General features: G+C 49.4%; 1 protein-coding gene across 2 annotated transcripts in view; it reads left to right on the forward strand.

The window, feature by feature from the left end:
* Positions 1-12,834, forward strand: part of TCF7L1 (transcription factor 7 like 1) — a 153,167-nt gene that overhangs the window by 129,476 nt on the left and 10,857 nt on the right. For both annotated transcript variants that reach the window (XM_032352630.1, XM_032352632.1), the window contains exon 4: positions 3,920-4,003. In XM_032352630.1, the coding sequence (XP_032208521.1) occupies positions 3,920-4,003 (84 nt within the window). The remainder of the gene's footprint in view (positions 1-3,919; positions 4,004-12,834) is intronic.

Here is a 12,834-nt window from a genome sequence, read left to right on the forward strand (position 1 = left end):
AACCCAGGTTCCCGTGTTTTGAACTCTAGAGAGCATCCGCCGCAGGGAGGCGGGGCCAGACCAGCTTCATCGTAGTGCCGTCTGAGCAGGGTACCCTAGTCAGGAGCCAGTTGGGGTGAGCAGGTGGACCCGAGACTGGGCTTGGAGAAACCAGCATCTTCGATTTGCCCACATGCCCTGACCATGCGGAGAATCTAGGCTCTGCCACACCTGTCTCAGGCCCTGAGGACATGCTCCCACCAATAGCTGGCCCTGGGGTCATGGGAGGGCTGACTTCGGGTGAGAAGCTCCAGCCAGGGAGAGTTTTATTGCCACGAAACACTGGGTGAGGCCTGACCAGCCTCACTTCCGCATCACAGCGGGGCTGCTGGCCCCTTCCGCCCGGAGCCATGGTTCTGGGAAGCTCAGCTGTCGCTTCTGAGTGCTCCTTCTTCAGAATTGCAGTCCAGAGGCATTTGATAGCGAAGTAACTTCTTAGGGGGGCTCTGATGTCTTTTTATAGGTCTTCCCCCCACCCCCACCGCCCTCTGTCACTTGTTGCAAAATCTTAAAGAGCGGGCGCCTGGGTGGTTCAGGTGGGTTAAGCCTCTGCCTTCACAGGTCATGATCTCAGGGTCCTGGGATCGAGCCCCTCACTGGACTCTCTTCTCAGTGGGGAGCCTGCATTCCCCTTTCCCTCTGCCTGCCTCTCTGCCTACTTGTGATCTCTCTCTCTCTCTGTTAAGTAAATAAATAAGAAATACCTTTAAAAAGATAAACAAACAAACAAACCTAACCAGGTCTTTAAAAAAAAAAAACTTAAAAAGGCAGAAAAGTTTAGAATAGGGGAAGGGACACTCCTCCATTTCCCTATCCCCAGACTGAATTCTTGCGCACCTGTACACCTACACTCCACCACACACACACACACACACACACACACACACACACACCCTGCCCTGAATGGCTAGAGCAGAAAGGGTGCTGGGCCGGATGTCCACTATTCCCAGAACCACTCTCCCTACCTGTCTGCCCCATCTCTGTGGGGCCAGGCTCTGGTGGTGGATAAGGCCAAAGATCTTCCCCCACTTTGAAGCCTCCAGGTCTCAGTTAAAGCCACTGAGTGAGAGGGAACCTTGCAGAGCCAAGAGGACCGTGTGGTCTCTTCCACCTACCAGAATTCCAGGCAGTAGGTAGGTAAGACACCAAGCCTGTGATGGACAGCCGAAACCAGGAGCTCTTACTGAAAGCCCTTTCTCTGAGCGTGTGTCTCTATGTATGCTTGTGCCTCGAGAGCCCCAGTTTGAAGGCAGACCCTCATGCAGCTCATAGTGTATTAGGTCCCAGCTCTTCAGCCACTCGAGCAGGGACTCCCCTTGAGGGACAGTTCTGCCGCCCTAGAGGCCAGAGAAGCTGCCGCACATCCTGCCGTGCACAGGACCACTCCCACCAATCCGCCCCCAGTGCCTGTAGCATTGTGTTTGAGAAACCTGCACTCAGCTCCCACAGCCTGCTCTGCCTCCCAGCCCAAAAGGTCAGCGTTCTCTCCCAAACGAGGGATTCGGGTGGATTCCTGTTTGATCTAAGCCAATGAGAAGAGTGCGCAGCCCGTGTCTTTAGGACTCCAGCTAGGAAACCAGATGCTGGTAGAGCTGGTGGGTTTCGGGAAGCCTTCTACTACATTCCGTGTTGGGGTGGGTTTGGGACACTTCTCTTTGGCATGTGACACTTGCAATTGCGGTTCAGCTTCAGAAAATAAACAAATGCTCCGGTTGTGACTGCTACGGAAACATGCCCACAGGAGAACACCGATGCGTAAACATTCTTTCAGCTTTGAGGTGGCCAGCCCTGTGAGAGACAGATAGGGACCGAGAAGAATCAGGCTGGGGTGGGGGGGGGGGTTCAAGAAGGTGATGTTATGGAAAGTGTTAGGACTTGTGTTGCAGAGAACAGTGTGGGGTTTGAAGTCGGGGAGCTCCGCGGCCACTCCCCTGTGTATACCTCCCTTAGCACCTCTGAAATTTTGGGACAGTCACCTCTACTTATAACAGCAGGGTTGTTGTGACTATGAAACCCGTTTACGTGTGTGAGAATGCTTTGGGGGGCACCTGGGTGGCTCAGTCGGTCCAGCATCTGCCTTTGGCTCAGGTCATGATGTCAGGGTCTTGATCAGCAGGGATCCTGCTTCTCCCGCTCCCTGTGTCCTCAGCAGCCCGCCCCACCCCCACCCCTGCATGGGTGCATGTGTGCTCTCGCTCTCAAATAAAATCTAAGAAAGAAAGGAAGAGAGATGGAGGGAGGAAGGAAAGAAAGAAAGAAAGCAAGCAAGCAAGCAAGCGAGCTTTGGAAACTGTCCACATGGCACAAATGTTATTCACTGAGGAAATGAGTTTTAACTAATGATTCCAGTATCTGTCCAGTCCTTTAAATTTGCCAGAGGCATTGAAATCCCAGTTCGTTCATCTAGAAAGTGGAGGTTCTGGGTCGGGAAAGAGATGGGTGTGGGTGGGAAGGGTCAGCAGAACACAGGGACAGAATGCTATTCAATATGGCAGTGGGGAAGGAGGAAGGGACAGGTACGAGAGGGCCCAGAGTAGAGACTCCGGGGCCCCTAAACCTCCCCCCTTTTATTCCTACTTCCAAGCCTCCCACAGCCAGGCCTGCTTGGCCCATTCACCTGCTGTCAGTGCTGCCCACTGGCCCTCTGTAGATGTGTGTTAGGGTTATTATCCTTACCCATGGATGTTGTTTTGAAAGCCCAGACCCTGCCCTCTCAGTCCATGTTTGTGGGTGATGATGAGCAGAGGGGCACACCCCATCCCACTTTCCCAGTCCTGGGCACATAGCTCAAGGCCACATCACGATTTCTTTTTCCCCCTGGAATTGAATGACCAGAGCAAGGAATTAAAACTCAGAGACTTATTTCTGTCTCTCTGTGAAACTTCCTGGGGCCAGCATTTCTTACTGGAGGTGTAGCTCTCAAAGTAACCTCAAGAATTCTGTGAAGAGGCTGTGTAGCTGGTCCGCTGCCCAGAAGCACCATATCAGTGTTGACACTAAGACAACATGTGTGCTTTTGCCCCCAGCGAAGACTAATGGTTTGCTTATGGAAATGATAGCTGCCGTTCATCAAACGTCTCCCACGTGGGAAGCATTGTGTTCTGTACTTGACATTGTCCCTAAGCCTTCTAACAACCAGTTAAATTCTGGACCTAGCCTTGCCTTACAATGAGGAAATCGAGACTTGGAGTTGTCAAGACTCTTGTCCAGGGTTGCACAACCTACACTGGCAGAGTGAGGCCCTCAACCCATGAGCATTTGACTCTGGACCCCAGGGCCCCTCTCCTCCTCCCCACTCATCCTTTTCCAGGCCCTCCCCAAAAACTGCCAGGCCAGGGTTGAAGAGAGGCTTTTTGTTTAAAAAAAAAAGTGTGTGTGTAGAGGGTTTACTGTTGGGTTTGGATTAGTACAGGGTAAGATACTGGGCAATCTTTTCAGGGTCAGGAAACGCTAGATGTTAAATAAGCATCATAGAGTCTGGACGGTTATTACCCATGACCCTTCAAGTGTCCGGCAGATGGTTTTTATTCCTTCACTCCCAGAATCTCCTGGAGGCCGTGTCTTGGGGAGTCTTGTGTGTAGTGCTATAAGCCATGGGGATGAAAGAGGCAGGATCATCTGGGAGCCCTTGGTCCCTTGATGAGCCCTGCTTGTCCCATGACTAGAGCAAGCAGAACTTGACCCTCAGCCATCAGGTCTTTGGACACTTTGGTTGGTGGTGACTGTAAGCTCGTGCTGTCCCTGGAGATGATCGTTTGGACGCAGACCAGCCAGGAGCTCCTGCCAGTGCAGTGAACCAGCAGGAGCCTCCCTGCTCACTTGGGGGTGCTAATGAGACCCCATCTCACCAGCTATCTTGTGTTTTCTGTGCCCTGTGCAGTACCTGCAGATGAAATGGCCCCTCCTCGATGTCCCCTCCAGCGCCACGGTCAAGGACACCAGGTCACCATCCCCAGCACACTTGGTAAGTCTGTTTCCCCTTTGAGCACTGGAGGGATTCTGTCCCTCACCTCAGCCCATGGCATTGCGTCCCTTCTGCCGTCATGAAGTGGATGGGGTCTGGTAGCTTCAAGTGTGTGTGCCTCGGGGGAAGGGCTGAGCTGTCAGTGGTGGAATGGCATCACCTATGTGCCCCTCCACGCCTTGCACCTCAGCACACGCGCACATACCTCCCAGGATCGTGTGTGGTTAGCAGTGGCGGCCCGACCCTGCCCGGCTGCCCTGGTCCTTTCTGCCGCCCCCTCCACCTGGGCAGTAGTGCCATCCTTCCGCCCTACTGGAGCTCCTGCTGCCCTGCCCTTTGTCCTCACAGGTGCAGGCAGCGACAGTCCAAGAGGCTTTCTTATACAGGATGTTATAGGAGAGAATTAAGTAAAACACATACAAACGAAAAGCCCAGCAGGGCCACAGAGGTCTTTGTGCCAAGCCCTGTGGCAACTCGGGCCCCAGGGGAAGAAGATCGGGATGGACCTGGGAGAGGGGAGCAGTGGGGTCTGAGCAGGTCTCACCTGCCCGGGGCTGGCAGGGGACTGACTTACAGAAGAGCTGGACCTGGGACATTGCATTCCAATATTCCTCTTGGGAGCTTGAGGATCCCTGGGCTTGAGACCCACACAGCCTTGCAGGCTAACTGGTGTTACGTACTGTACAGTGAGCCTCAGAGTCTTAGAGGGTGCAGCTAGAAGGAAGCCCACTGGAATGACCTACACATTTTACAGACAAAGAGGCCTAGGAAAAGATGGTCTTATTTAAAACATTGTTATGGGGCACCTGGGTGGCTCAGTTGGTTAAGCGTCTGCGTTCAGCTCAGGTCCTGATCTCAGGGTTCTGGGATCCAGTCCTGTGTCAGGCTCCCTGCTCAGTGGGGAGTCTGCTTCTCCCTCTGCCCCTCCCTCTGCTTGTGCTCCCTTGTGCTCTCTCTGGCAAATAAATAAATAAAATCTTTTAAAATACAAAAATAAAACATTGTTATGGAAAATTTCACCTGTTTCCTTTACCCATACTCCTTCTACTACACTGGGTTATTTTAAAGTAAATTCCAGGCATATCATTTCATCTCATTCAGGACATTTTAATACCCTGACAGCCCTTTTTCATTAAAAAGCTTAAAATCTGGTTGAGGAGAAAGAAGATACATGGAGCCCATATGATTTGCAGTAATCGTGAGAGCAGCTCACAGAGGCAGAGATCTTGGAGGTTTATAAAGAATGTCTTGTGTGGTTCTCAGGTGATGGTCACTGCTATCCACTGGGGAGGTGAGTGGGGAGAGGTGATTCCCACCCTCTCCAGGAGAGACCAGTGACTGTAGGGAACAGTCCAGTCCAGGGTGGGCTGCCCCTGAGAGGCTCTGTGGCTGCTCACCAAGGCTGAACAGCCCCAAGAATAGGCCAGGGGGGTGTCTCTGGTCCCCCAGAGACCCATTTGGGATGGCCAAGTGCAAGGTCCCGATGCCCCCTAGCGGTCAGTCATGGTGGAGTACAGGGCGTCCCACGTCCACCCTGCCACAGACCCGGCCAGTCCCCTCCCGGCACAGCTCGCTCTCTCTCTCTCTCTCTCTCTAACAGTTTCAAACCTTTGCTCACTCCCCCGCCCATCCTGCGGCCTCCCCCAGCCCACTCCAGTGGACCCTAACATGCAGCACCCTCCCTCCTTTCCTCCACCCCCATACTGTCTCTGTGCATATTGTCTAAAATCTCCATCTACTTTTCAAGGAAGTGAGTTCATATTAGCATGGGTACCCATTGATCTTCCCACCCTTTCTGTTGCCCAAAGCCCTCCATCTCTGAAAAAGAAAATAAAAACCCTGTGTCCCGCCCTCTTCCTGTTGCGAGCATTTTCATACTTCACTGGCGGTGTTCACTCCCAGCTTCTCCCGCAAGAGCCAGACCCCCACCTCCATCACCGCCCCCTTCGTTCTGCCGGTCCCCTGAAGCCTGACTCAGCTCGGCCACCGGCATCGGTCAGTGTTTACAGCCCTCTGCTTCCTGGACTCCTCCTCTCCCCTCTCCAGGAGACTGGACCCAGAGACTCTAAAAGTTCTTTGCCCTCTCTAAGCCTCCATTCTCTTTCTAGACTCTTTTCCTTAAATAAATTAAGGTACCCGTTCTCACTTACGGTCTCCCATGTGAGTGACATAAAGATACACGAAATCCCTAAACTCTCAACAGGGGTCCATGCCTGTAGCTCTGGCAGCCAAGCAAATATATCCATGGACATATGGATGGATTATACAATATATACAACCATGGATGCACGGATTTGTCCGTTGCAGATACGTGCTCTGCGGACACTAATTCAGTGTGGGGTGCAGCAGGGGCTCCTCACTTTGTCAGAGTGGAGAAGCATGAACAGTTGACACACTACAGTGTAGGTAACAAAATGGCTCATTTTCTAGTAAGGTGTATATTATCACACTGTGTATTCTAAAATAGAAAAACAGAGGGGCGCCCAGCTGGCTTAGTCAGTGGAGTATGTGACTCCTGATCTTGGGGTTGTAAATTCGAGCCCCAAGAGAGTCTTTAAAATCTTAAAAACAAAACAAAACAGAGGGGTGTTTGGATGGCTCAGGTAGTGACCCAATCCGCCTCCCTGCTCAGCGGGGAGTCTGCCTCTCCCTCTCCCTCTGCTCCTCCCCCTGCTCATGTGCACGCTCTCTATCTCTCTCAATAAATAAAATCTTTTTTATTTTATTTTATTTATTTATTTGAGAGAGAGACACAGCAAGAGAGGGAACACAAGCAGGAGGAGAGGGAGAGGGGGAAGCAGGCTCCCCGCTGAGCAGAGAGCCTGATGCGGGGCTCTGGGATCATGACCTGAGCCAAAGGCAGACACTTCATGAACCACCCGGGTGCCCCTCAATAAATAAAATCTTAAAAAGAAAAGAAAAGCAGAAACAGGCCTTGAAAGCTTTAAGAAACATTTATGGGGGGAGACCTTAACGTTAACTTCCAATGCTACAGATTGGGAGAAGACCTCCATTCTCGGTTTTCCCGCCAGAGCATCTCATTCCAATTCTGAGATACACGTGTAGGAGCAAAGCCCGACACACCTGCGGAGCACCGCCTCTGTGTTGGAGGATGTTAACTCCATGGGTTTGAATCCCAGCCCTGCCTTTTCCTGTTGGTGCAGCTCTAGCCAAGTTATTGCTTTTTACATTGCTTTGGTTTCCTTGTCTGTAAAATGGGAACCAGAAGAGGTCTTGACCTCAAGAGTGGTGTGCAAATGAGACCATGCATTGTGAGGATTTTAGAATTGCGCCTGCCACGGGGTGAGCCCTCCGTGACCATGAGCTCCCTGCTGTTGCCTGTCACCACTGCTACTCTTTTGAAGATGAGAGCGATTAAAATACTGTTTAATTCGCTGACTGAGAGGTGGTGAGGGCCTGCCTTAGGGGTCAGTTCAAGTGGACAGATCGCAAAGGTAATAGATGAGGAGTCCGTAGACTCTCATCTGCTCTGCCAAGGATACGATTTACTAGGTCTGGTTGTACAGTTGGTATCTTTGTTTTTTTTTTAAGCTCCCCAGGAGATTCTAAGGGGCAGACAGAATGGAGAATCATTGCACGAATTGTAAATCAGAGGCAAATGGGGAGAAGGAGCTTGAGACGATTCCAGTTCACTAGGTGCTCGCTTCTCGAGGCTGGAGCTGGGAGCTGGGCTTGGAGGTGTTCAGAGGTCTGGACACTGGCGTTTTTATTAGAAAACTGAAAACACTCAATTAGGAGGTTTCATTTAGAAGCACAAGCAAAATATTTTAAGATGAGGTTTGCCCTGGGAGAAGGTCAAGCAAAGGAAACAAGCTGCCTACTAGGCAGAGATGGAGTGAGTCATGACAGAGCTACCTGTCAAGGAAATGTGTGTAAACAAGCCGTAACTGGGCCAGGTAGGGATGGAGTTAAGTGTTCTTACGACTTGGATTTTATGCTTTAAAAACAAGCTCTAAAAAACGGAATGGCTCTGATATTTTATATGTAACGACTTGTAATATCTGTTCACTGTAATCTCCTTACATCTAGACTGATATCGGATCCCTCACTGGGCCCCCGTGTGCCTGGCCCCCGTCTTTCCCTCCTCTCTCCCTGGAACACTGTACCCTGTACACGAAGCCAGTATATGTGCTTCTAGAACATAACCAACTTGAAGACAGGAATCCCGTCTGCTCTGCTCACGTTCGTTTACCCTGCTCCATTAGAACGCCTAACACAGAGAAGGTGCTTGGGGAACCTCTGTGAATCAAGGGAAGAATGACCCCTCAGGGGAAAGGTGTTAGCCCTTGTAAGCCCCTCTCTCCCTCTTGCTTCAGTCCCTCTCCTCCTATAGGGCTTTTTTTTTTTTTTTAAACGAAGCCTTTTTTGAAACCATGAAGGTAGGGCTTGTGCTATGGAGAACACTTGGGAAGACGCCAAAGTGTGCAGAAAAAGTCCTCTAATCCCACAGCCTGCACACGCTTTGTGATACCTGCTCCTGTAAGGTGCTCTCTAGGAGGTGAGCAGAACGCTTCCTTTAAAGAGTAAACACCCTGTTTTGCTGTTGAACATCGGGCCACTCTCGGGAGCAACTTGCCAAGCCTCATGTCCGAGGTCCGACTGGCTGGCCGGTGGCCGGAAGCCATCCTCCCGGAGGGCCCCCATGCTGCTCAGCTTCTCGGCTTTGCTGAGCATGCCGCCTCTCAATTTCAAACATTTATTGAGGTTTCCCTTTTAAAATAGCGCCTCATCTCTCCATCTTCTCCACAGCACAGCTGCTGTGGGCCCAAGCACTTCAAAACTCCTCCTGCAGCCCGCCGCTGCCCTGTCTGCCTCCAGTACTGATTTCGGTTCTTACTGCCCAGTGTTAACTTTTTATTTTGACATAGTTTTTCAACTTGCAGAAGAATTACAAGAATAATACAAGGAACCTCCCATGTGCTCTTTATCCAGATTCGGAAATTTTGCCCTATGCTTCCCTCCGCCTCCGTATATATATTTGTGTATAAACACATGTATGGGATTTTTAAAAACAGTTTGAGAGTCAGTTGGAGACATTATACCCCTTTACCCCTGAGTACTTTGGCTATATTTCCTAACAATGAAATTTCCTAACAATGAGCACAGTACAGTTATCAAAATCAAGAAATGAACATTTCATATTCCTCTCTAATACATATTCAGAATTTTGGCAAATGTCCCTAAGAGTGTCCTTATGGCCATGTGCTTCTCCCTGGCCAGAGCTGAAGCCAGGATCACACGTGACATTTACTTGCCATGTCCCTTGTCTCCTTTGCTGTAGCAGAGTTCCTCAGCCATTGTCTTTCCCGACCTTGACATTTTTTGAGACGCACAGAGCAGCTGTTTTATAGACTGTTCCTCTGCTTGGGTTTGTTTGTTTCCTTGTGGTTGGACTTCGGTCATGTGTTTTTGGCAAGAACACTACTGCACTGAGGCCGTGTCCTTCCGAGAGCCTCACACTGAGAGGCAGGTCCATGGTGTCCTTTTGTCCCCATTGCGAGAATGTCAGCTTCATTCGTTCAGTTAAGGTGGCGTCCGCCGTGTGTTTCCACCATTACATTGCTCCTTGCTTGTACCTAATGAGCGCTGTCTGTGGGGAGAGGCTTTGAAGCCATATAGGTGTCCTGGTTTTCATCAAACCTTGATGGGGACCTGCCTCCATCCCCTTGTTAGTTTCTGCTACTGAGAATCCAGCTTTGGGGAATTCTTCCTCCTCTCTTCCCGCTCATGAATCTTGCTGTAGAGCAGAATGGACATGGTGGCAAGCCCAATCCATGGATTAATGACCCTCACGGAAAAGATGACAACGGATAGAGGACAGAAACCAAAACACCAGTCCACAAATAAGTGTTCCTGACAAAGAGACCAAGCCGATGATAACGACAAAAGGCAATAAATAAAAGAAGCGAAACTTGGCTTTAAAAACAAACACTTGAATTCATAGTTTGGAAGAGCTCACCCGAATTCTAGAAAAGAAATGAAAATTGGCGTTCACCTATGGCCATCCCAAAGAAGATTTGAATTGCGAAGGTTTAAGCGTTTTGTTTTGTTTTGTTTCCTACAAGCATTTATGCGGGAAGAAAAGGAAACATTTATCCCAAGAATTTTATATGCAGCCCTGTTTGCAAGGACCTCAAAAATTTGGCACTGCTTAGAAGGACCTTAAACACGTTCCAGTTCCTTAAACATTTCTCTCTCACTGGTTGCCTGGCTTTGTCTTTACGTCTTCTGTGTCTTCCCACTGATGAAGAGCTCAGAAAGCATTTAATACGGTAATAGAGACCCTTCTGTCCTCATTTTCTCTCTCCGTTCCAGTCCACTGGCCTCCTTGGGGCTCCTCAGACATGCCAAGCACACCGCCTATCTATCAGCCCCACTCCGGTGTTCCTTCTGCCAAATTGCTCCTCCCTCACCTGTCTGAAGGTCCCGCCCCGCCACTTCCCTCAGGTGTTTATTCAGAAGTCCTGTTCTCCTCAAGACTTTCCCTGTTCAACCCGGGTCATAACCCCCACTGCCCTTGGCCCTGACTTAGTGTTTCTCCTTAGCATTTCTCAATATCTGTGTTTTATTTTTAGTTGTGCTTATTGTTTATCTCTCCAGTTAGAACATGGGTACCATGAGAGTAGGAATTTGTGTCTAAATAGATGGGTCTGGTGCATTCACAAGGCCTGGAGCTGTACCTGGCATAGCACAGCTACAACAGAAATACTTGCTCCCAGGAGGGAGCCACAGGGAAACAATCAAGGAATTTATTGGGTCACTATTACTGTTGGGATTGGTGTTTTCTGTAGGGCCAGTCAGCAATTCATTTCGTGTTATCAGAGACCCAGATTCTTTCTGTCTCTGCCCGAAAGGCCTCCAGCCCTTGGGCCGCCCAACTCAGTGTCTGCTGTGTAGACGGTCTCCACAAACATTTATCTGATAAATAAAAGCATGGATTTCCATTTCTCTCAGCAGAGGAAAATTCTGTAGAGGAAACCTACATTCAGACTTCCTTTCCTTAATGGGATAGAGTGGCAAAGAGCATATGTGTTGCCTTTCAAGTAGTATTTATTAGAGAGGGGTGTGTGTGTGTGTGTGTGTGTGTGTGTTGTGTGTCCATACAGAGAGAGAAATGAGGTCCCACCAACTCAAATTAGGTTCCTATATGGCCCTGGTTCTATTATATGTAAATCTTTCAATCTTATTTTCTGCACTACCAACCGGCCATCTCCCTCTGTAATATTTTACTAATTTTAAGGAAGACATGGGAGTACTTTAGAGACAGGTGTCCAGAAAATAGGAGTCCAGAGACTGTGGCCAATGAGGGAAACAAAGAGAAGATCCAGAGAACAAGGTATTTCTCTTCCCACACTTGATGAGCTCTCCTTTGGTAGAGGAAATACTTATTTACGTGATATGCTGGGGTATAGGGATAGGAAAGAATCGTGGAAGTAACATGAGGAAGATCTCTTAGCACCTGTGTTGGGGCACATGCAAAGAAAGTTGTTCTCTGCCCAAGCTTGAGCAGTGAGTCCAATTGGTTATCTCTGAAAAGCTGTGCAGACACAAGATGTTCCATTGAGGGCAAGGATTGGGGGTGAAAACACTGTCCCTTGTGTCTTAATCTAAAGTCACCAGGAAAAAGTTCATCTTTGAGGTATGGAACATGAGGGTATCTGTGGCAGGCACTTCCCCTACTTGTTGGTGTTCAGCATAGGGCCGGTCACCTGAACTCAGCTACTTGGATTTACACATGACTGACTTTTAACTAAAATATCCTGTAAGGAAATATACAAGTAGCTTCAAAGATTCCTGCCATATCCTTAGATTGAAAATACTACTGCTTAAAAAGCACAGACCACCTAACAGCCAGCCAACCAAACAGGGCAGAACCGATACTTTTTATCGATTAAGTTCTATGACCAAGAAAGTTTGGAGACCCCCTCCCCCCCACCCCAGCCTAAGTCACCATCTGTCACAGACAGAATCAGAGTCACACTGAACATTGCAGCTGGGGCCAGCCAGTCCTTGGAAATCCTCCTTCTCGGGCTGTTGAGTATTCTCAGCAGATAGCCCTGTCTTGGGGGACACAGATCCCCTTCCTGCTCCCACAGAGAAGATCGCCTCCAGCAGTAAACAGACAAATGGATGTAGAAAGAACAGATTTCTTTTTTTTTTTTTAAGATTTTATTTATTTATTTGTCAGAGAGAGAGTGAGTGAGAGCGAGCACAGGCAGACAGAGTGGAAGGAAGAGTCAGAGGGAGAACCAGGCTCCCTGCGGAGCAAGGAGCCCGATGTGGGACTCGATCCCAGGACGCTGGGATCATGACCTGAGCCGAAGGCAGCTGCTTAACCAACTGAGCCACCCAGGCGTCCCGAAAGAACAGATTTCTTAAATGTATAAAATCAGATACAGTCAGCAGCCCAGAGGAGCGCTCAGTGTCTTCCCTGGGCAGTCTGTTGGCGCGTCTGTGGCTGCTTTGTCAGTGGTCCTGCAAGCTGAAGGCTCATCTTTACCTCATCTACAAAACCTTATCCTTCTGCTCTCTGAAATCAGGGTTGGGAAGAAAAGAGAATAGTGCGTGACCAGTAGGAGCCAGGAGGCTCTGTGGAGGCTTCCGAAAAGTTCCTTAGAGGAGCAGCTGGAGGAGAGGGGCCTTATGGAGAGTTGACTTCTCCGTCCGTGTTGGAATTGTATGGTGCTAGCTTTACTTTGACCTTGAATTTAAGTCCTGGATGGTAGAAGATGAGGCATTGCTTCCTCGAGGACAAGGAATTTAAAGAAAAATTTTCACCTGGACTAACTTTAGTAACAGATTAAAACATT

This window comes from Mustela erminea, chromosome 7 (genome assembly GCF_009829155.1).
Source record: "Mustela erminea isolate mMusErm1 chromosome 7, mMusErm1.Pri, whole genome shotgun sequence".
Classification (NCBI taxonomy): domain Eukaryota; kingdom Metazoa; phylum Chordata; class Mammalia; order Carnivora; family Mustelidae; genus Mustela; species Mustela erminea.